Genomic DNA, 24,553 nt, shown 5'->3' on the forward strand with positions numbered 1-24,553 from the left:
GAGAGACATGGTCACTTCCTGAATGGGGAGGTTAGGCACACATGCCAAGACAGCTGCTCCAGCCCCACCCAGGGCCAGGCACACGGCCAGGTCCCAGCACACCTTCTTTTTCTTTTTCTTCTTTTTCTCCTTGGCGACCTGGGCAGCCTTGTGCTGCCGCACCAGCTCCGTGAGGTTAGCCACATACTCATCTGTCTGCTGTAAGAGGTAGGCCAAGCGCTTGTCCTTCTTCTGGTCGATGAGCTTGCGGTACCCCTCCTCATCTTCAGCCTGCAGAAGGGTGAGGTTATGGTGCTTGCTTGCAAGAGACAGGTGCTCGTCCATTAGCGCCCCAGGCAGGGACCCCAGAGTCAAGAAGCCCACCGGGGGCTGTTGTTAACCAACAACCAGACCCTCACTAAGGGAGTGGTTAGCTTACACCAGAGCCATGCTGTATGTACACACTTCACATAGCTGTCAACTTCTTAAGTATTTCCTCAACCCCATTTCCAAGGAAGACCCCAAGGGGGCCTGCTGGGCATACATGCCTTTGCCAGAAGTCTTTTGAAAAGGCCAACAGCCAAGTCCTGGACCCTCTGTCCAAAAACACACCCCAAATCCAACAAATCCAAGCACTGCTCTCCGGTCCGGGCCAGATTACTCTCACAGACCCATAAGCAGGCCCCTCCTGACTTTCTAATAATCAATCAGATCATGTCACCCCAGCTTACACCCTCCTGTGGCTCTCCCCTTCCCCCCGGTATACAGAATTAAATCTAAGCCTTCCTCATGGCCTACAAGGCCCCCTTGACTGCCCTAGGACTCTGCCCTTGCTCATGTCCTCCCCGCACCATTCCAGGAGCACCTGCTATGCCTCACACTTGGTGTTCTGTCACCTGAAGCTCTTACCCTTGCTTCATACAGTCGCCCTCTATCCCTGGGAGACACCTCAGGGAGACATGCTCACCCTTCCCATAAAACCCCCATCAACCCCCATTCCCTCATCCTGCTTCATTCTCTCTGGTGTACTTCCCACCACCTAAAATCACCTTGTTTGTTCAGCCTGGGCATCTGTCTCCCTAGGGCCAGCAGGAGTGGCTGTGAGGGGAGAGACCGCATGCTTCTCCGTGCTGCCGTGGCCACATACATGCACCAGTGCCTGTCAGTATCTGCCCAGCTAGAGAATCCCCCCAAACAGCCAGACACAGAGAGTGGGGAGGAAGGACAGGGATCACATCATCCGTCACGAGGAAGGACAGGGATCACATCATCCGTCACTATCCCGACCTGGAGTATATGCCCCCTCCATTTTCTGGAGAGAACACAAGAGCAGCCAGCTAACCAGCCTAAGGTTTTTGCGATCACTGATGGAACGAACAGGCAAAGGTCTCAGGCCAGGTCTTCTGGATTCCCAAACCCAAGTCCTTTCTTTCTCTCTGTCCCACCTCTAACTCTTAAACCTCAGCATAACACTGGGCAATCAATCCCTGGTGCCTGCCATACCCAAAGCACCCTTGACCAGACACAAAGGCACATGATGTCACGGAGGCAGAAATTTACCATGAGTCTCCGCATTCTCTCTTTCTCAATTCTTTCATTTTCCTTCTTCTGTTCCCTCTCCGTGTTGGCGTGGTACGTGGCCACCGCCTTCGTGAGTTTCTGGATTTTGCCTGTGACCGATCTGTGATATTCTTTGAAATCCTTGGCATGCTGCAGAATGCTGTTGAGGTATTCCTGCAGGGATATATACAAAAGAGAGAACTGGCTACTCCCCAGGGATTGCTGTAGCATTGGTGCAAAGGAAGCAAAGCTTTAAAAAGGCAGCTTGTTTAAAACCAAGATGACGGGGGATCCCCAGGTGACTCAGTGGTTTAGCGCCACCTTTGGCCCAGGGTGTGATCCTGGAGACCCAGGATCGAGTCCCGCATCAGGCTCCCTGCATGGAGCCTACTTCTCCCTCTGCCTGTCTCTCTCTCATGAATAAATAAATTAAAATCTTAAAAAAAAAAAAAAGATGACGTAATCAAAACAGTATGACAAGGACACTGTCTGCCTCTGAGGTTCGGCGTTCTCTGTATCAGGAAAACCCAAGGCTGGGGACTATGGTGAATAGACAGGGCTATCCGTTTCACTGAAACAATCTGGTAGTAACCACTTCAAAACGCTCTTCCCCTCCAAACAAGTTATTCTACTGCCAGGAATTCCCTTTAAGGAAAGGGGCAGATATTGGCCAAAAAAAATCAAGTTCAAGAATGCCTATTCTAGTATTATTTCTAACACTGCAAGGTTAAGAATATGCAACACGTGACATTTTTTTCCCCAAACGGGGAAACGGTTACAGAAGTTACTAGATGTGAACACAGAGAAGGAATCCAACGTAGATGCTGAATGTCATTCTTCCATAACACTTAAAAACAAGCCAGTGGGTGTATAGATTTGTTTAAAGAAAGCTATTTAACTTTTGAATACTCTGCGTACAGAAAACCAACCTGAGTGATGCATACCAAAATGTAAACAACAGTGGTCAACGCTGAGTATTGACTTTAATTTTTAAACTCTACCAGTACTAGATACTGACTAGAGGAGAGCTTTGGGAAATAGAAATGAGCAAACAAACCAAATCATCCTGGATCCTACTCCAGTAGATATTTGGTCTTCCTGACTGACCTTAGAATTGGTAAGTCAGATCACACTAATGGCTCCCACCTTACTCAAAGCAAAGGCTGCAACTGTCCCCTCAGTCCAGATGCTCTGCCTGTCACCTCTCTGTCCTTCCCTCATCCCATTCACTCACTGGCTCCCTCCACTCTAGCCACAATAGGATCCCTGCTGGTCATGGAACACACAGCACATTCCAGCCACCAGGGCCTTTGCAGCTTCCCCTCAATCTGCAAAGCTCATTGCCCTTGGGTCTTTGTGGCTCCCTCCCTCAGGTCTCTGCTCAGATGCTGCCTTCTCAGAGAACTCCCCCAACCATGCTGTGTAAACAGCCCCTCCATCACTCCCCATCCCTGCTTTACATCTCCTTACACCTTGTTACCTCCCAACATGGCATATGTGATTATGGCCTGTCCTCCCACTGCCATTTGGTTACGTCCACTAACATATTCTCTCAGTGCCTAGAATAACTGTTATGATGAATAGAAGATAGCATACTTAGATGCAAACCAAACAAGACACAGCAGCGTGCAAGCTCTGGCAACCCAGGCACACGGGCTGGGGCTCATGGTTGAGCGGGGACGCACCTGGTGCTTCTGCCGGCGCTTGCGCTCCTGCTCAATCTTCTGCTGCTTCTCCAGCTTCTCGGTGATGCGGGCCTCACGCAAGGACTGCCGCTTGCTGCGCTTGTAGGCCTTGGCATTGAGGGCCGTCTCGAGGGCCGTGTCCCTCCTCATGCACACCACCACTTCCTGTCGTAGCTTCACGAAGGAAGAAAAGATGTGCACAGCTTTGTCAGTCACACATAATCACATAGCTCAAGCTACACAGAATGCTGCTCCTTCCAGAAGGATCTGTTCTAAATGCTGTCTGATGAGTGCTCATGGACAGCGCAAGCATGGGTCAGATGACTGTTTCTGGAAACCCAGCAGATGGTTCTCTCCTACCTTCAGGTCTCCAACTTTGCCTCCAGTCAACTACACACAAAATATTTCTAGTGGGTCATTCAAAGGTACAGAACCCTCAAAAAAAGACCCACTAAAGTCTCCTGTTTCAAACTGGCAACTAGTACCTTAGGGAAGACCCTGAGTTACTCATCCTGGGAACAGCTGATATCCCACCACCATGTAGGATATGGACGGGAGAAGGGGACAGCCAGCCAACAAGGATGTGAGGGCACTGCTGCCTTTAATGGTCAAGGCACATTTAACTGCCTGGAAAGCAGCTCTTGGAACCCAAGCATCCATGTTGGCAGAAAAGGTCTTCTCCTCCAGCCTATGCCCACCTGCCTCTGGAAGTTCAGCAGCCTGAGGGCCTTGAGCTCAATGGTCGCTTTGGTTCGCAAATCCCCGGCCAGGGACCCGGGAAGGTTTTCAAGTTCCTGAATTCGGTGGGCGATTCGAGCCTGCAGCCTGGGTTGCAAAGACAGAAGAAAGGAAAGGTGATGAGAGCTCGACTATTCACGGGAGCCCACCTGTTCCCTTTAAAGGTGGAGCCTCAGGGATCCCTGGGTGGCTCAGTGGTTTAGCGCCTGCCTTTGGCCCAGGGCGCGATCCTGGAGTCCCGGGATCGAGTCCCACGTCAGGCTCCTGGCATAGAGCCTGCTTCTCCCTCCTCCTGTGTCTCTGCCTCTCTCTCTCTCTATGTCTATCATAAATAATAAGTAAATAAATATTTTATAAATAAATAAATGAATGAATGAATGAATGAATGAATAAATAAATAAAGTAAAAAAAAAATAAAGGTGGAGCCTCAGGAGAATTCATCCCTCAAGGAAAGCAGATCCTGGTCATGAGAAGGGGAAATGCCTCAGAAAAGGAAGCCAGCCACAACACAGAATACAAAAAGTGGAGGGCAGGCACAGCAAACCCAAACCTGATAGGGTACAGCTGCCTTAGGACCCGTCAGCAGCCAGAGCTGGCTAGGGAGTCAGGTGGACCAGCCTCTTCACTCCAGCCCTGGGACTCTACTCAGCCTGAGGAGACCCCACAGAGCAGCCCTAAAGGCTTGGCCTAAAGTTCAAACGAGATAATCCCCCTTCTTGATGTTTCATGTGTATTTATTAAATACCTACTATGTGCCAGGGACTGATCCAGATGTTGAGCCTTAGCACTAAACAAGACTAACAGGGCTATTTGTTATTCTTATTAAGCTCACAGACCTATCAACACGACAGGCCAGAAAGGAGTTAAAAAAAATTAAATATCCACATTAAGGCAGCCCGGGTAGCTCAACGGTTTGGTGCCACCTTCAGCCCAGGGTGTGATCCTGGAGGCCACAGATCAAGTCCCACGTTGGGCTCCCTGCATGGAGCCTGCTTGTCTCTCTGCCTGTGTCTCTGCCTCTCTCTCTCTCTCTCTGTCTCTCATGAATAAATAAAGTCTTAAAAAAAAAAAATATATATATATATATATATATATATATATATCTACATTAATTGTAAAGAGTACCGAGTACTCTGAGAGGGGGGCTGGAAGTAAGGGGGGTGGGCAGGGATTCTATGACCAGGTGACCTCAACAACTGGTCCTAAATTAGCCAGGGAGTCATGCACAGCCTGTGCAAAACCCAGGGGGCAGAAATGAGACTAACTTGCTCAATAGAAAAAGAGGAACAGGGCAAGTGGTGTAGGCAAGGACAGAGCCTTGGGCAGGGGCTAAACAAAAAGGTGCATACTCGCTGGGCAATGGGACACCATAGGCAGATTTGAACCCAGGGAACAGATGCAATGGAAGTTAATTATAAAAAGAGATTTCAAACTGCCATGGGGGAAACAGACTGCACAAGAGATGGGGAGAGCAAGGAGGCCAGCTAGGAAGTGTAGACCAGGTGGCAGGGTCCACAGTGTGGAGAAGGCCACTGGTTTCTGGGATGTGGGAGGGGACCTGAGATAAGGACATGGGGGATGAGGGAGGGCGAGAAACAGTCAAGGGGTGGCAGTGTCTGGCCCAATGAGCTGCTGTTGGGTACATGGAGTAGAGACGGTAGGGAAATATGGGGGACAGGAAGACATCTGGAAAGGCCATGTTAAAGCTGTCCAAATGGAGCTGGAGCTCCAGAGCACATCCCAGCTGGGCGAGGCACTTTGGAGACTGCCATTAGACAAAGATTTACTGATACACCTGGGGATTGGAGTGAACAAGGCACAGCCCCTCATGCATGGAGGCCAGCCCTGAACAAGTTATCAACGCAATGAAGAAACGGGGGAGGGCAAGGTGCTCAGGGGGCGAACCTGAGGTGCCTCAGGCATATGGGCTAGAGTGATACTGGTGCACCGTGTGCTCAGTTACCTTCCCCAGCACCTGGCACCCAGAAGCCCTTGGCAAAGCAGCCAGCAACTAGTGATTTCTGAGGAGCGCCCTCCACAAAGCTTTGACAGGTTGCTTTTTGAGAGCTGATGAGCTAAAAGTTAGCAGGGAGAAACAAGCACTTCCATGCCAATATCCATCTGTACGACCTCTACAGAGGACAGTTTTTACAGAATCTAGGAAATTTCCCTGTATATGTCCCCTATAATCAAGCAATGGCACTTTTAGAGATTTATGCTGATGCATGCACATGAGACTAGAAAGATAAGCAAATGTGTTTATTCCAGGATTGTTTTAACAGAAGATTAGGGGGAAAAAAATTAGAAACCACCTGACATCCCTTCAGCCAGAGTACTGGCTAAATAAACTACGGTACGGTCACCGGACAGAATCCTATGCATCCAAAAAATGGAAAAGCTCATTTTGTACAAACGGGATAATCTACGCTATGTCGCTATGGGAGAAGCAGTGTGCACGTCATGCGATACTTGGGTACCGTGTGCCTACTTGTTTCTGTCTGCCTATACACACACAGTATTTCTGTGGAAGGGTACATAGTCACAGAGAACTAGGCAACTGGTGACAGATTTCTGGTCACAAACCTCACCTGCCTCTAGCACTATGAGTCAAAGCGACAGGGCTGACCTGGGTGAGGGGCAGCAACCCCAAGTGGCCCCAGGCAGCAGGGCACTCACCTGTACTCCCGCTCCTGCAGGATCTCCACAGGGTCCAGGCCCCGCGGCTTCTGGATGGGGGTGATGCGGCTCTGCTTCTGGTGCAACGGCACCATGGGGGCAGGCTGGGCAGGCTGTCCTGGTGACTGCGTCTGGGGTGGCATCACCGGGGAGGCAGCGGGCGGGACAGCGGGGGGCGCAGGTGAAGGGCGGCCTGTTGGCTGTGGGGGGATCAGCTTCTGAGGTGTGCTCGTGGGGGCAGCAGCATTCGCCATGGGTCCTGGGTGGGGGTGAGGGAGAGGAGGCAAAGGCACAGCTTTGAATTCTGGCTCAACTCTGGGGGTAAGTGAAGAGCCTGCTGGGTGCTCACAGCCCTGGAACAAACTCATCCCCAAGGCTGATGGAGGCCTGCATAGGCTGACACAGGGCTTCTCACTCAGGGCTCCCTGAGGGGTCTTCCCTCCCTCCTGCCTCCTCTGGATCTCAGCAGACATGCTCCTTTCCGAAGCCACCCCTGCCTAAGCACCGCTCCCAGGAGTAGCAGCTTCCAGACTTGCATCCGGTGCCCAAGGAATCCTATTTAAGCCATAAGCTCTCCAGTGCCTATCACTAAACCTCAGGCCACAGGGGGACAAGGAATAAGTCTGTTTTGTCCATGCTTCATCCCCAGAAGTGACCCTCCAATACCTCCAGATGACTATGTTTTACACAGAAGAGAGGCTGCACACAGAAGAAACAGAGCCCTGAGCCAACCTGTCACTGTTACCCCTCCCTGCCTGCCCCCCACAGCATGGAGGAGGGGGGTATTCTCAGGAGGCAAGGGGATCAGACACGACACCAGGCTTGGAGGCACGACATCCTGGAGGATAGGATCTGTGGTTGCAGCAGTGCCTCTCCACAGCCTCTCACTAGAGTCATCCAGTGGACTGTTCACTAGGACCCTCCTCTCCTTGGTAAGGAGACTAGGATTACCTCAACCCACAGAACAAACTGGGGCAGGAATCATGCACTAGAACCAAACCTAACCCTTTGTGAACTGACCAGAGACAGTTAAGACCAGAGACAGATAAGACCCAACAAAGGCAGAGAGAAGTGAGGACTTGCCCTTGGCCCCCTCTCTCTGAGCAGGCTCATCTGGGGCTGCAGGGTACAAGCTCATGACGGCAGCCAGGGAACAGGCACATCACCAAGAGAGAGGGAACTTACCTTCAGGCCAAGGCTTGGGAGGCCCTCCGGGGGGCTGACCTGGCATCCCAGGGGGCACGCCTGAGGGTCCTGGGGGGGGCATGTTGGGCCCTCCCATCCCTACAGAGGGAGAAACAAGCAAGAGGATAAAAGGCACCCTGTATTTATGCCTGCAACCACCCCCACAGGCAGGCCTGGCTCCAGGGGACACATCCAACAACAAGCCCCTCAGTGTGGGCAGGGGGCAGGGGAGCAGGGAGGCAGCTGGAGAAACAACATTTATTACAAAAGCAGCCCTGCTCCCTGAGCACTGCTGACCCCATGCAGTCTCCGGGGAATGCCCGTGGGCAACAGAGCCCAGGTCTGCTGACATCACTGCCCATGTTCTGGTCAGTTTGCTCTGAGTCCCCTCCCTACCCCAAGCACTGTGGACAGCGGGCCTTACCGTGAGGCCTGCTATAATTTGGAGGTGCTGGTCCTGGACCCGGGCCAGGGCCGGGGCCGGGGCCAGGGCCAGGTCCTGTTGCGGACACAGAGGGTGGAGGTAGTGTTGGCATCTGCTGCTGCATCCCAGGCATCGGCCGCTTTCCCTGCACTGCCATCTGCAGGTGGTCGGGGAGGGGCTGCCCCCTGGCCAGCATCTTGTAGGCCATGATCTGGGCTCTGAGCTGATGCAGCTGGTTCTGGTTAAATGGAGTCGGGCCCCGGTTCTGTTGTCCCAAAGCCTGGGGATCGGCACCATCCAGTGGGGCTCCTCCTGGCCCAGAGGACATCTGTGGGCCTGAGGACGGGCCACTGGCTGGAACCGGACTGGAGGCATGCTCGGAGCCGCCCAGGGGGGAAGGGTAACCTGTGAAGCAATGTGGATCCAAGTGGTCACTCAGCAGCACACATCCTATGATTTCTAAGGCAAAGAGAGTAACCTTTCAGCTGTGCTTACACCAGCTCCTATCCCAAGACAGGGGGCGGCCAAATGACTTTATTCTCATGATGCAAACAAGGAGTACCCAGAGAGAGGACACATGCTGGCAGCCTGACCAGTGGTCTGCACAACTGGTTTAGTTTGGTTCAGCTTTCAGCAAGTTGCTTGCTGATGGTCAATGCTGAGCTGTTACTCAGATCCACGCCTCCCTCAGACCTGCCCTCCTGCCCCTCAGCTTGGATAGACCACCCCCCTCACTTCCAGTAAGTGCACAGACCCTGGAGGCACTGAGTTTCCCGCCCCAATGACAGGAAGTCATCTACTCCATCACTTTTCAGACTGCCCTGTTCAGAAAAACCACCTGGAAGGCCTGTTAAATTTGAGCTCCCTCTGCCCAGATCCTGTCTCAGTATTCTGAAGTGGGAATCTGTATTTCTAGTACATTCCTGGGTGGCATGGGAGCTGCTGGCCCAAGGAGCCCACCCAGCTCAGCCCCTGTCTAAACTCCAGTGCTGCATATATGGATGCATGCCACCAGTGTTCCCTCTCCTGAGGCTGCTATAAGACAAGTAGGCCCAAAACAGGCACTGGCCAAGTCCAAGCTCAACAGCCGTCTGTGGCAGTCTCCCACAGGGCTAAACTGTCCTGGGTCTACCCTGAATCCACCTGTCTACCCTGAATCCACCTGTGGGAGACCAGGAGACCCAATTAGGAAAATGATGTCAGGACATCCAGGGTTGAGGGGAGGAGCTTAACAAACACAAGGAGAGAAGAATAATGAAACAGTACCTTGGGAGTGCTGGTCCATGGGGCTTGGCGGGGGCCCCATCCCTGCATGGGCCCCTGACCGCATCCCCATTCCCTTCATCTGGTTATAGCGGGGGTCATCCGACATGCCCTTCTCATGCATGGACTCCATTGGCTGTAAGAGGGGTCAATGACAAGGCAAGATCAACAAGAGGGAACAGGAAGAGGCAGCATGCAAAGTGCTACCGAAGAGTTCACTGCCACTGAAAATGTCCGCCCAAGGTCGCCCTGGTATGTACTGAATCACCAATGTGACCAACCAGTTTAGGTCCAAGCCATGGTCCTGACACCTGCTGGTCTCAAGCAGATGCATGAAGCAATGTCACCTAGGGACTAGTGGCCTGGAAGTGAAGGGAGAGATGGATCAGGGAACCATGAGACAGTTTCAGATGTCCAAAATACCATGAGGAAAAGATGTGAGCTCCTGCATGAGGAGCTGTTTTGGTTGGGACACCAAGCTCTCCACTAATCGTTACAAAGAGACCTGGTGACCACAAATCTTTGGATCAGAAACCCTCTTCCTTGGGAGACTATATATCAAAGGGACAGACAGAAATTTCTGCCTAGAAGTATGATTGCAATACGTTAGGTGTCCTCACTGATCTGCGATCGGCCTCCAGCCTACTAGTTGGGAGGAAAGCTGTTTGTGGTGTGGTTCTGTCCCTCCTAAGAGGCACATCAGACCTCTGTAGATTGATGACACCTATTTTCTCTCCTAAGGCTCATTCCTAAGGGGACATTTTCTAAGACCCTTCCAGGCCACTCTGCTAGGCCCTGATTGGCACAAATATCCTGGTCTCCAGGAACTCAGTTTAAAGGGTGGTCCAGCAAAGTCAACTACAGCTCAGTGTGTACCATAAGAGAAGGAAGAGAGGATGAAGAGAGGGTGCTTGGTGGCGACCACAGGAGCAGCTTCATATGCAGGAAAAGGGTGGGGCCCTCAGGAAGCTGCAATCTCTGCAGGCGAGGGGGTCTCACTACCATCTGGGTCCTAACACCAAGCAGGACAAATAGCAGCTGTCTTGCAGACCTGTGGAGTATGTGCAAATGACCCCAAGAGGAAGAAACGAGGTGGACAGAGAGGGAAGGAAGCTGTGCTGGAGAAGCCAGACTAAATGGGGGGGGGGGGGGGGGTCAAGTCACCAACAGCTTCCCAAGAAGGAAGTGACAAGAAAGATACTATGGACAGAAATGTGCAGGAGATGGAGAGGCAAAAAGGGCCAGAGGGATGAGATGACTCACCACTGACCATCAGATGGTAAGTGACCATCTCTCCGGGACCCTAGGGACCCTACTTCCTCATCACCTACCTCTGATGGACAGGGGGAGATTTAAGTGGAATAGGGTACAAACACATGGACAGCCCCAGAAGGGAGGCTGGAGGGGTCAGCAGAGACCCCTCACCTCTGGGCCGCACAATGTGCATTTTCTATTTTCACACAAAGGGTGTCTTGTGGTCTCTGAGGCTTGAACATGTTACCTTTTCCTTTAGATGCTGATACACCTAAGACATTTCTTTGATTTCCCCAACTACCACCTAAGAACATAGTGAGAAAGGAAAACTATTTGTGTTGAGGTTTTTCTCTCACCTCACTGGCAAAAGCACCCCTGATCAGTTCAAGAAGTCATTCAAACAGTGAGTGGCACCCAAGTGCAGGATTGAGTGCGGATATAGAGCACCCATGGCCTGCTCTGTAAGTTACATGGGTGAGCAGAGCAGCCCAATGCAGGAAACCATGTGACATAAGGAACTTTTAGGGATTTGGACATGTTTATTTATTAACAAGAGGCAACTTTGGAGCAGTGTTACCACATCTCCCATTTGGAATGAAGGGCATGGGAGACACAAAGTAGGGAGGCTGCTGGCTCACAGCAGAAGCCAGGATGTACTGTTTACCCTCCCATCTCTGATCACGTTGACCCAGACCATCAGGGTGGTGGGCCCAGGCTCCCTACCTTGTGCATCTGGTGCATGTTGTCCTGAGGGTACCCTCCAGGCCCCTGGGTCGGGATGGGGTGTCCTGCTGAGGGAGGTCCCGGACTGGGCCCCATCATGCTGTGGGCAGAGCCAGGTGAGGGACCTGGACTAGGGCCCAACATGGCTCCAGGGGAGGGTCCCGGGCCCGGGGAAGGGCCTGGCCGAGGAGTTCCGCCCAGGGGTGGGTCTGGAGTGGACATCTTCACAGGAGCTGCAGACAGTGGTCTCCTGTTAGAAAGAAGTCCTGGTCAGTTTGGGGATCACGGCCATCACTAGGGCACCAGAGCTGGCAAGGGAGGACCACATGTACAGTATTGTGAGAAGCACCCATCTGACAGAGCTGGCACCTTTGACGTGCAACCCCCACCCCCACCCCCACCCAGACCTTCCATCGCCATTCTTCTCACAGAAGAGAATACATCAGGCATACAAAATCATATCAAAGGTCCCCGAGGAAGGGATGGGACTCAGGAGGTGGAAGTCCACGGCCACTGCCCCACTTGGGGTCTCACTTCCCTTGCTATTATTCTGATCACAACAAAAAGAATGAACATCTCAGGGTAGTACAGATACATCCTTCACACCTAGTACTTGCCATCTTCCTATTTACAAGGAAGAGCAAGACTAACACTCAAAGCCTCTGCCGGCAACCGTGTCCAAGTGGGCCTTCATAAATTCAACAAAAACAAATATTCACGGCAAGTGATGCTGGTTTTTTACTTAAGGCAGTGAGACCAAGTTTCTTTTAAAATAAATGAAAGTTTAAAACATAGATTCATTTAAAGTATTATACAAACAATGGCATTCTGATATCTCAAACAGTTCTACAGTGATATTCACGTGTCTAAAGTTAAATGAATGTTGCCAAAAACTAAAAATTGATACCCAGAGCATCTACAAGATCCAAAAATATACTTAAAAAAAAAAAAATCTAATGATGATGGTAAATTTTGCTTGCTACCACCGGGCCATGAGCTGGTAAATTTTATACATGCTTTCTATAATAAGGCTTCAATGTTCAGGTAACTCTCAACCTACTGTGTAGTTATATATAGCCTGAAATAAATTCTCTTCAATCTAATAACTTCTTTCATGACGGTGGCATAATAAATACATTTGCAGGGCTGAAATGCAGAAAATGCAAAAAGAACACAGAAACTTAAAATCACCCAGCATCCCACGAGACACAGAGGTGAAATGCTTGCTGCCCTGCAAAGAGCAATAAGCAATCCTGCTCTCCTAACCCCAGCTAGCAGGGCAGGGAAAGGTGCAGAGTAGGAAGAAAGGGTTGGGGGTTGCCTCAGTGGGTTAAATATCTGCCTTCAGCTCAGGTCACGATCCCAGAGCGCTGGGATCCCTGCTTAGTGGGGAGCCTACTTCTCCCTCTCCCTTTGCTGCTCCTCCTGCTTGTACTTTCTATGTCAAATAGATAAATAAAATCTTAAAAGAAAAAAAAATAGAGCTGAGCAGTGCAGGGTGGGCCCTCTCAGGGTGGAGAGCTGCCCTCCTGTTACTGCTGGGACCCCACCACACTTCACTGTCTCCCTTCTAGACTATTCCACACACAGGCGCGAGTGCGTGCGCACACACACGCACACACACACACACACTCAAACAGTATTACTCAGCACATTCTAGGCAAGCTTTTTTTCTTCAAAGAATTATACCCAGGACCATTTTTATCATGTACTTGTCTTCAAAAGGTGAATTCTAGTGGCTTCACTGTGTTCCCTCAATCGACTACATACCAAGTTATTTAAAAGCCTCTCTCTTATTGGCATGTTACAACTGCGGTTTTTGTTTCTGTGGACTTTTTTGGTTTTTGGAGTGACTCTCTGTGTCCCTAAACTTTATTGGGCACTTCTGGTTCTAAGGATAAATTTTGTTAAGAAGTGTAAGAACATTTCTGGGGCGCCTGGGTGGCTCAGTTGGTTGGGCATCTGCCTTCGGGTAGGTCATTATCTCAGGGTCATGGGATTGAGCCCCTGGCTCAGTGGGGACTCTGCCTCGGCATCTCCTCTCAGCTTGTGCTCCCTCTCAGATAAAAAAATAAAAATCTTTTTTTTTTTTTTTAAGATTTTATTTATTCATTCATGAGAGACACAGAGAGAAGAAGAGAGCCTGAGACATAGGCAGAGGGAGAAGCAGGCTCCATGCAGGGAGCCCAATGTGGGACTTGATCCTGGGTCTCCAGCAGCACACCCTGGGCTGAAGGTGGCGCTAAACCGCTGAGCCACCCAGGCTGCCCCTAAATAAAAGCTTAAAAAAAAAAAAAAAAAAAAAAGTGTAAGAATATTTTTAATCCTCGTAATTCAATCAAAGGTTTTAATTTGAAAGGTAGGCAAATTTTCCTTGATAACAGATCGGAAAGTCCAAACTTCTTTGTTCCAGTTTTGTGGCTAAATAATCAGAGAAGAGAGGACCAGAAACCTTGGCAGGGCATGGACCAGTGACTAATGCATCAGCCTGACTAAGAACAGACCCAACCACGCAAGGGAGTGCTCCATGTGCTCTGGGCTTTCTGGATTCCCTCCACAGTCCAAGGAGCCTCAATGCTGTACCTTAAATAAATCCTCACAAGAGTGCTACAGGATTGGTATCTGCTCACAATCTCTTCCCCACAAATCCAAAACCCAGTAAGCCTGGGGCAGGGGTCAGGGGTAGAATCGAACTTTTAAAAAATAACTTGGAGACAAATACATTTAGAAGTGGGATGCTCAGCAGTTGAGCGCCTCCCTTCGGTCCAGGGTGTGAACCTGGAGTCCCGGGATTGAGTCCCACATCAGTCAGGCTTCCTGCATGGAGCCTGCTTCTCCCTCTGCCTGTATCTCTGCCTCTCTCTCTTTCTACGTCTCTCGTGAATAAATAAATAAAATCTTTTTAAAAAATTCATTTAGAGGCAAAACGACCTGATTCCAATGCATGTGCACAGTCACACCTTCTGCTACAGAAAAGAATCCCTCGTTACTTCCAAATGCCACTCTGGTCTCTGCCATGTGAGAGTGATCTGTGTCCCAATCTCCTTTTCAAAAATGCTGATTCTGAAGTCTGAACCTCTGGCTGAACCTCTGGCCTAGGGTTTGTCTAGGACACGACACACCTGTAGTCATACTTCACAGGTGGAGCTGAGTGACATGAAGATAGCCACAGCTTGGTCAAGGAAAATGGCCCCTCAGGGTGCCCCTCTGGCTTCGAGTCCCTGGGCCCCCTGAGGCCCACAGAGACTGCAGTGAGGTGGCAAGAGGGACAACGGCCCTGAAAATACTCAAGGAATCTTGTGGCTCATGGATGCCTCCTCACCCGAAGGCCTCTATTCTAAGTCACGCCAACTGAAACTGACAGCAAATAAAATCTACACCATCTAGGGAACATCATCTCTTTATCTAAAGGCAGACATGCCAAAGAGCAAGCACTGGGAAGTGTCTTTGGAATGATGGCTCTTATAAAGGTAGTTTGTACTTAATGTCAGTCCTTCTTCCTATCAAAATCCATTGTACCTCTGGAAATTCATTATGTCCACCCACAGCAGCATGAACTTCACCAACAACACAAACAAGGAGCTTGCCAAAGATGCCAGAGGGCATCAAAAAATACTTCTGCGCCAAATAGAGCTACCCTACGACCCAGCAATTACACTACTAGGGATTTATCCCAAAGATATAAATGTAGTGATCCGAAAAGGCACCTACACCCCAATGTTCACAGTAGCAAAGTCCATAATAGCCAAACTATGGCAAGAGCCCAGATGTCCATCAAAAGATGAATGGATGAAGAAGATATGGTATGTATGTATGTATGTATACACACACACACACAAGTGGAATATTACTCAGCCAGAAAAGAAATCTTGCCATTTGTAATGATGTGGATAGAACTAGAGGGTATTATGCCAAGTGAAATAAGTCAATCAGAGAAAGACAATTACATGATTTTACTTATATGTGGAATTAAAGAAACAAAACAGAGGAACATAGGGGAAGGGAGGGAAAAATAAAACATTTTGGATGAAATCAGAGAGGGAGACAAACCATAAGAGATTCTTTTTTGTTGTTGTTTTTAAAGATTTTATTTTTTTAATTTCTATTTATTTATGATAGTCACAGAGAGAGAGAGAGAGGCAGAGACATAGGCAGAGGGAGAAGCAGGCTCCATGCACCGGGAGCCCGATGTGGGATTCGATCCCGGTCTCCAGGATCGCGCCCTGGGCCAAAGGCAGGCGCCAAACCGCTGCGTCACCCAGGGATCCCCCATAAGAGATTCTTAATCACAGGAAACAAACAGGGTTGCTGGAGGGGAGGGGAGGGGGGATGGAGTAACTGGGTAGAGAGCACATGATGTAATGAACGCTGGGTGTTATAGAAGACTGATGAATCACTGACCACTACGCTAAAACTACTGATATACTATATGTTAATTAATAGAATAAAAAAAAAAAAAACGTTTGTGCCGAAATATGGCAACATCTACCTTTGGGAAGCAGAGTTTTGCCAGAGTTTTTTATTTTTTTTTAATTCTTATTTTTTAAAAGATTTAACTTATTAACTAAGACCAAGAGAGAGCACAAGCAGGGGAAGGTGCAGAGGGAGAGGGAGAAGCAGACTCCGTGCTGAGCAGGGAGCCCAATGCAGGGTCCCATTCCAGGACTCTGAGTTCATGACCTGAGCTGAAGGCAGAGGCTTAACCAACTGAGCCACCCATGTGCCCCCAAAAGAGGGTTTTAAAAATGGCAAGTGCTTTGGAAGCTGTCACCTCTCAAGTGTCAGGCTATGATGAAGCAGGTAAGAGCATGGAGCTATGGGAAGCAAACTCATTTTTGGATTGAAAGCTCAGATACATGTATGGACAGTAAAAGGGACCCAAAAAGTATAGGCATGAGGCAAAACCATTCTGAGCAGCACAGAGGCTGGGCTCTGCCACACACTGAGGTGCTCAGTCAGGGTGCTGGTACGTGCACAAAGACAGACACAGGCTGCCAGATGTGCAGCAGTACAAGGGGTGGGCAGGAAAATGGAAATGGAAGCAGCGCTCTGGTCCTCAGTGTGGTACCGAAGAAGGAGCATTTTATCTACTTGTATTGAGCTTGGGCATACCTAAAGTGCCCTGACTTTAGGGGTACAGCTGGATGAACATTCCTGCAGGGCACCCCTGGCCCTTCCCCTGAGGCTAGCCTCCCAGGGGGGAAACACTGCTTTGACTCTATCAATCTTTGGTTTCACTTGTTACTGAACTGCATCTGAGAAAAAAAAGAAACATACAGTAGTATCCTCTTGCTCCTCCATGAGGGCGTCCACATTAGCGGGAAAGTGGGCATTCACTCCTCCTCATGGGTCCGTGTTCGTATTTGCACACTCTGCTACCAGGTTTTGACTAGCACAAATGAAGCTGCCATGAACATCACTTGGTGGACGGAGGCATCTATTTTCCTTGGGTATCCTGAAGTGGAACCATTAGTCATAGGAAGGCATAAATTTAGCTTTGGTAAATACTGCAAGCTTTCCAAATTAGGACTACAATCCCACATAACTGTCATCCCCGCAGCAGAGGGAAGAGCATTCTAGTTTCTCTACATCGACACTGACACTTGGTGCTGTCACAGCCTAATTTGTAACCATTCTGATGAGTGTATAATCATATCTTTTGTGTGCCTTGTGACTAATGGTGTTGAGTACCTTTCTGTATACTGGCCACTGAGATTCTCACTTGTGCAAAAGCCCTGTTTTCACTAGTGTTTTACTTGGGGATATGTGGTTCCTCTCTCAGTATGAGGATCGCCTTTGCATTCTCTTAATGGCCTTGTTTAAAAATTTTTTTAAAAGATTTTATTTATTTATTTATGAGACAGAGAGAGGCAGAGACACAGGCAGAGGGAGAAGAAAGCTCCATGCAAGGAGGCTGACGTGGGACTCAATCCTGAGTCCCCAGGATCACGCTCTGGGCTGAAGGTGGCACTAAACCGCTGAGCCACCCAGGCTGCCCCTCTTAATAGTCTTGTGATGCAGAGAAGTTATCTTAATGGCATCTGATTTATCAAATTTGTTCTTACATGGTTAATGGTTTTGGAGCCCTGTTTAAGAAAATTTTGTCTAACAGGATGCCTGGGTGGCTCAGTTAAGCGTTTGTCTTTGGCTCAGGTCATAATCTTGGCGTCCTGGGATCGAGCCCCACCTTGGGAATCCCTGTACTGAAGGAAGTCGGCCTCTCCCTCTCTGCCCCTCCCCCAGCTTGTGCGCACTGGCACACTCTCTCTCAATTTTTTTTTTTTTGATCTCAAATATTTTTTAAAAGAAAATTTTTTCTACCTGAGATAGTAAGAAATATATATTTGGTCTCTGCCTTTAGTTTTTGACTAAAACCCCTGGATTTTCTAAAGTGGTAGGGGTGTCTTGTTCTAATGAAGTAACTCTTGCCGGGCTCCTGGATAGCTTCAGGATTAGGGGCTGGTTGCCAGAAAGACCAACCTATGATCAGAAGTTTGGAACTTTCAGCCCCATCCTCCAAGGAGGGGAGAGGAATTGAAAAGTGAATTATGAATCATGCCTACAAGATGAAGCATGCATAAACACTCTAAGAAGCTAGGAGAGCTTTTGGGTTGGTGAACACATCCATGTATTAGGGGGGTGGTGCTCTCCAAATCCATGGGCATAGTATCCTTCTAGACCTTACTTTATTTACCTCTTCGTATGGCTGTTCGTCTGTATTCTTTATAATATCCTTTATAATACGCCGATAAACATACGTGTCTCCGAGTTTTATGAGCTGTGATATCAAATAATCAAGACTGTGGAGGGGATTCTGGGGATTCCATTTATAACCAAGTTGGACAGAAGTATAGGTAACCTGGGGACCCATTACTTGGGACTGGCATCTGAAGTGAGGAACAGTCTTGTGGGACTGAGTCCCTAATCTCTGGGGTCTGCACTAACTCTGGGTAATTAGTGTCAGAATTGAAGTGTAGGACACCCAGCTGGTATCTGCAGAAACGTGCTCCATGTGGAAAACCCACACATTTGGTGTCAGAGCGCTGTGAGCAGAGGAAATTGGTTTTTCTTTACTATTTCAAGGTCGTGGAGATAGAGGAAGGAAAGGGATATTTTAAAATCCAGAAAGAAAAAAAAATCCAGAAAGAAAAATAAATAAAATAAAAAATAAAATAAATTTAAAAAATTAAAAAATTAAAATAAATAAAATAAAATCCAGAAAGAGGGGATGTCTGGGTGGCTCAGTAGTTGAGCACCTGCCTTCGGCCCAGGGAGTGATCCTGGAGACCTGGGATCAAGTCCCACATCGGGCTCCCTGCATGGAGCCTGCTTCTCACTCTGCCTGTGTCTCTGCCCCTCTCTCCGTGTGTTTCTCATGAATAAATAAAATATTTTTTAAAAAAATTAAATAAAATAAAATAAAATCCAGAAAGACTGTGACTTGCTGCCGCCTCCTAGTGATTTTCTACTGCTGAGGATATTATCAGTCACAAACAAGTAACAAGGAAGATGATGATCCAGCTGGAAGGGGACTAGGGTTGTGAGCCCATTCGGTGGTAAGGACTGAGATTTACTTACTGAGCCCATACCACCACACCTCCCAGAGGGACTCTCACGGGCCTATGACAGAGGGGTCCCTGAGGCTCACAGGCCACCCAGCATCTCCGCGAATCTGCTATAGTCACAAGGCTGAAGCAACTTGTGAAGTGCGACTCACTGAAGTACAGCCGGGACTCTGAGACTTGCAAATTGCATGATACTAGATAAGTGACTTCACCTCCTCCAGCCTCTGTTTCCCCCTCTGTAGGCTGGAGAGGAGACCAATCCCTCCCTCAGGCATCATAGCCAGCATCATCTGTGCTAATACATGCAAGGCATGTACAGGCAGGAAGTAATACCACCATGCTGGCAAAATCAAGGGCCCCCATGTTTACTGTGAAGGTGCTTACTGCTTGTCACTACTGACCCAAAAGCAAAGTACAGAGTAAGTTCTTCCATCCTCCTGTTCTCTTAAAGAGATGAGTAAATTGAGGCATGTAGTAAGTAACCAGGCTGGACAATGTGTTTCCCACCTTAGCCTCCCCGGCAGGACAAACCTCAAAAGATGCTCCTGTCCCAAAGCGTTCAGGAACAAACTCGGGAAGTAAAGGCTGCACAAGGCAGCTCTGCCGAACTGGGAAAAGGGACACAGGTTGCCTGAAGGCCACAGAGGCCCACTGCAAACAAAAGCCAGTGGTCTTTTTTTTTTTTTTTTTTTTTAAAGATTTTATTTATTCATGAGAGAGAGAGGCGTGCAGAAACATAGGCAGAGAAAGAAGCAGGCTCCATGCAGGGAGCCTGATGCAGGACTTGATCCCAGGACTCCAGGATTAAGCCCTGGGCCAAAGGCAGGTGCCCAACCGCTGAGCCACCCAGGGATTCCCCCACCACCACCACCACCACCACCACCACCAGCGGTCTTAAGTGATGAGGTCCACCCTGGCAATCAGTGGTCAGGATCTGAGCTGCTACAAATTATCCTCTGCCTCTTAGATCCCACCGCCACAAACATGGTGTTCTCACCCAGCCTCAAACTCCTTTTGGCCAATCAACCGTCCTTAAAGGACAGGGGTGGGCCTGCACCTCCTGAGAACTGGGGAGTGTATGGGACCTGGCACTACTGTGCTCTAGCGAGTTGCCTACTCAGGAGGGCCTGACAAGCTTGGCCAGAAATTTCAGAAGTGAAGTGAGATCTGAGAGCAAGGAACAGCCTTCTCCTCAACCCCCTTCTTTCCTCCTCACCAAATACCTCTACCTTTCCTACTTAGTAAACTAAGGATTTTAAATTTTCAGCAAATTCCTTGGGCCCCCAAGGTCATCCCATGGTCTTGAGAGTTTCAGGGGGCTTTCATTGTTCAGACTGGACTCCTACAAGTCCTTCTGTGACAAGTCACTTGGTGTCTGGGCTGGGAAAAAGAAGATAATTAAGCACAAAACTGAAATCCATCTTAAAGCAGACAGCCACACCTAAGCAGATGAGAAAAGTAAGGACAAGGGGACAGAGGGACAAAACAATGAAAACTCTACACGTATATCTGGAAGCCTAATCAAGGAATATGTGGCCCATGGATCACGTGTGTTTGGGGGGCTCTAAAGGAGGGAATGGAGCCTGGAAATCCAGGTAGGCAGCCCAAAGGAATGTGATGGGAAGTAAAACTGCTTTGGGTCAAGAATCAAAAACCTGAAAGCTAAGACATCCAGCAAGCTGCAAGAGGAAAACAGGTCCCCAGGGCCAATGGGTCTTGAGGTAACATGGCCACATCACCTTGATTTCTCTGAGAATCATCCCAATTGCCGAGCAGTCAAAACCCTCACACAATCTATGTCCCAGAAGCAGAACACTATTTAAAAATGAGGGAGCTTCATGCACACGAATGTGGAAGAAGATCCAAGATGAAACAGAGGAAAGAAAGAGGCATCAGTGTAAGGTGTGGTTGGCCCAAACCCCACTTTGCTAAGAATAAGACATTATGCAGGTTCAGCTGAACACAGAAGCCAGCCCAAAGAAAACTTGCCAAACCCTGGTTGGCAGTGGCCAGCAGCTGTCAGGAGGTAAATGATGGGGAACTGACACTTTCCACATCACAGATCTCTGGTGTTTTTCGTGTGTTTATTTTTTTACAATAACCTATTACTTTTGTAATCATAGTTTAAAAACAAACAAACAAACAAACCAGACTAGATCAGAAAAATACCTTAGAAATAAAAACCCAGAAAAGATGTCTGGGAAGTACCTTTGTGGAAATAAAAAAAAGATGAAAGAATTTGAGAATTGCATTATTTTCTGTCTACTTTCAACTTCATCAAAATTATCATTTAAAATAGAAACATCTATCGACATTCAAATGCGGAACCAGACTGCTTAAGGAGTACATCTAGTTTCTTCCTTCACACCAACCTTTGCTTTTCTCTTACAAAAAAGAACAGAAGTCACAAGATGGATGGATCTAGAATATGATGCTAAATGAAATAAGTCAGAGAAAGACAAATACCATCTGATCGCATGTGGAATTTAAGAAACAAAACAAATGAACAAAGAAAAAAAAGGGGGACAACCCAAAAAACAGACTCATTAACTTTAGAGAACTGGTGGTTACCAGAGGGGAGGGATGTGAAGGATGGGTGGAATAGGTGATGGTGATTAAAGACTCCACTTAACCACGATGAGCACTGAGATAATGGATAGAACTGTTAAATCCCCATATTGAACACCTAAAACCAATATAACACTATATGTTAACTATAGTGGAACTAAAATCGAAAAAATAAAGAAAAAATAAAATAAAGTGAAAATAAAAAGAATGGTGGTGGTCAGCCACCGAAGCAGGACAGACTGCTAACACTAAATTGGGACCCTCTAAAATCTGCTTGCTGAGATTATGATTGCATTTGTTTTTTTCCTATCTTGCCTGAAAACCAGCATTATACTTAAATTTGGCCCCATGCTTTTTGGGCATGGAGAACTTTGTTCCCCTATGTATTTTCATTGGCAGACACACCATGGCCCAGCCATGGCAGGGTACTTAGGCTGATCATGGAGGCTGGGCATGATGCCTTCAGCAAAAGCAGTCTTATTTGTCACATTAAAACTACAAAACAAACAAACAAAAAAACTACAAAACAAGGGACACCTGGGTGGGTCAGTGGTTGAGCATCTGCCTTTGGCTGAGGTCGTGATCCCAGGGTCCTAGGATGGAATCCCACGTCAGGCTCCCTGTGGGGAGAGAGAGCCTCTCCCTCTGCCTGTTTCTCTGCCTCTCTCGGTCTCTCTTGAATAAATAAATAAAATCTTAAAAAAAAAAAAAAAAAAAAAAACTACAAAACAAGGGGTGCCCAGGTGGCTCAGTTGGTTAGGTGTCTGTCTGTCTTTGGCTCCAATCATGATCCCAGGAACTGGGATGGAGCCCTGTGTCCAGCTCCCTGCTTAGCAGGGAGTCTGCTTCTCCCTATCCCTCTGCCTCTTCCCCCCCCTCTCTAATAAATAAAATCTTTAAAAAAAAATTTTTTTAAATATAAAACTACAAAACAAGGTTTCTCCCCAACACTGTAGTAGGAAAACTGTCCACACCTGACCTGATGGTGAGAGGCACATGGTCTGTGAACCTGGAAGAGCGTACAGGATGAGGCATCTGTTGTCTTAGGTAACATACGGAAATAGCTTATTCCTGAGTGCTTCCCCAACACTAGCTGTTGCATGCTGGCTGCTGAGCATTTTCCTTGCAGATATAATTAAGTAGCAAAACCTTGTCCTACATTTAAAAAGGAATACACTTCAGAACCAAACAAACAAACAAACAAAAAAACCCGTCATGATAATTATAGTGTCTTATCCGCTCTACCTAAAATGTAGACATGTGAAGTCCTCTGTCACCAAGTACAGTAGTCCACCCCCCCACCCCCCAATGCAGGTTTCGCTTTCCAGTTTCAGTTACCCAGTCAGCCCTGGTCCGCAAGCAGATGATCCTCCCACTGCGTTTTGCCAGAAAACCAACAGTAGCTTAACACTACGTCACAACGCATATGTCACTTACTTCATTTCATCACACTGGCATTTTATCATCTCATATCATCATAAGCAGGGCGAGTACAGTACAATAAGGTGTTCTCAAAGACAAAGAGCACATTCGCCACATTAATACATTATATTGTCATAAGTGTTCCATTTTATTATAAGTTGTTAACCTGAAAAATAAAACTGTTGGTTAATTTACCTACAAAAATGTGTTCATTCAGGAGGAGCAGAGAACTACAATCCAGGACAAGTAAGCTATGGCAAAACCACAGGCAAGTCTGGAGAACAAAGAATGCTCTTTTCTGGAAGGAAAGGGGGAAGTCAGAAGGGCTGTTATGAACAAGAAGTCCACTGGGGCACCTAGGTGGCTCACTGGTTGAGCGACTGCCTTTAGCTCAGGTCTGATCCCGGGGCCCTGGGATCGAGTCCCATATCCGGCTCCCTATGGGGAGCTGGCTTCTCCCTCTGCCTATGTCTCTGCCCCTCTTTCGGTCTCTTATGAATAAATAAATAAAATCTTAAAAAAAAGGGGATCCCTGGGTGGCGCAGCAGTTTGGCGCCTGCCTTTGGCCCAGGGCGCGATTCTGGAGACCCGGGATCGAATCCCACATCGGGCTCCCGGTGCATGGAGCCTGCTTCTCCCTCTGCCTGTGTCTCTGCCTCTCTCTCTCTCTGTAACTATCATAAATAAATAAAAATTAAAAATAAAATAAAATAAAATAAAATCTTAAAAAAAAAAAAAAAGCAGCCCACTGGAGTAAATAGGGAGTTTTAAGTGCTGTAGTGTTTCATTGGCTGGGCTGTTGCTGGGGCAGAAGAAAAGCCTTTCCAAAAAAAAAAAAAAGAAAGAAAAGAAAAGCCTTTCCTCCTCAGCTGGGATAGTAAAGTACTATGACCTGCAAGGTGACTTGAAAGACAGGTCTTTTTCTATTGGGTCTACAACTGATAACAAGCAGTGGGGTTTGAGTGCTCCTCCTTCTGTCCTCCTGATTCTATTAAATGAAGTTTCCTCACATTAATGTTCATACTGCTAATCTCTTCTGTGCATTTATAAATTAAATTTTACCATAAGCATGTATGTATAGGAAAAACAGTACAGATAGGGTTCAGTACTATCCATGGTTTCAGGCATCCACTGGGGTTCTGTGTCCTCCACCAATAAGGGGGTCTACTGTATCATTTCTAGCACTGGGAATTGTGTATCAATTTATTCACTGGAATCCACACCTCCTGCCTTTTAAAAAAAAGTTTTCATTCACGTGAAAACCACTGATGGGGAAAATGCAAACATATGACAACTAAGCCAGTTCTCTCTCCCTGGGGAGTTCACCCGGCAGGGAGAGAGGCAGAGTCTCCAGGGAGAGAATACAAACACTTCCCTATGCAGCCACTAGATGGGCGTTTTCCAAACTCTTTCGACCATGATCTGGAGTCACAACATGACCCAGCAAGCATACATCAAGTAAATCCAACCAGCTTTACAAATCTGTCCTGACCATGCTCCCCATGAAACAC

General features: G+C 48.0%; 1 protein-coding gene across 7 annotated transcripts in view; it reads right to left on the reverse strand.

Annotated features, from left to right (window-relative positions):
• The window catches only part of SMARCA4 (SWI/SNF related BAF chromatin remodeling complex subunit ATPase 4), a 93,180-nt gene that overhangs the window by 62,413 nt on the left and 6,214 nt on the right, over positions 1-24,553 (reverse strand). For 5 of the 7 annotated variants that reach the window (XM_077859922.1, XM_077859921.1, XM_077859920.1 and 2 more), the window contains 9 exons: positions 11,488-11,737; positions 9,514-9,646; positions 8,248-8,652; positions 7,824-7,922; positions 6,639-6,897; positions 3,923-4,049; positions 3,225-3,398; positions 1,540-1,713; positions 103-270 (listed from right to left, as the gene is read on the reverse strand). In XM_077859922.1, coding sequence (XP_077716048.1) covers positions 103-270; positions 1,540-1,713; positions 3,225-3,398; positions 3,923-4,049; positions 6,639-6,897; positions 7,824-7,922; positions 8,248-8,652; positions 9,514-9,646; positions 11,488-11,709 — 1,761 coding nt within the window. In that variant the 5' untranslated portion in view covers positions 11,710-11,737. Of the gene's footprint in view, positions 1-102; positions 271-1,539; positions 1,714-3,224; positions 3,399-3,922; positions 4,050-6,638; positions 6,898-7,823; positions 7,923-8,247; positions 8,653-9,513; positions 9,647-11,487; positions 11,738-22,594; positions 22,618-24,553 lie in introns of those variants that run through there. The other 2 variants (XM_077859916.1, XM_077859917.1) reach the window with 1 other exon arrangement.

The sequence above is a fragment of the Canis aureus genome, chromosome 19 (assembly GCF_053574225.1).
Source record: "Canis aureus isolate CA01 chromosome 19, VMU_Caureus_v.1.0, whole genome shotgun sequence".
NCBI classification, from domain to species: Eukaryota; Metazoa; Chordata; class Mammalia; order Carnivora; family Canidae; genus Canis; species Canis aureus.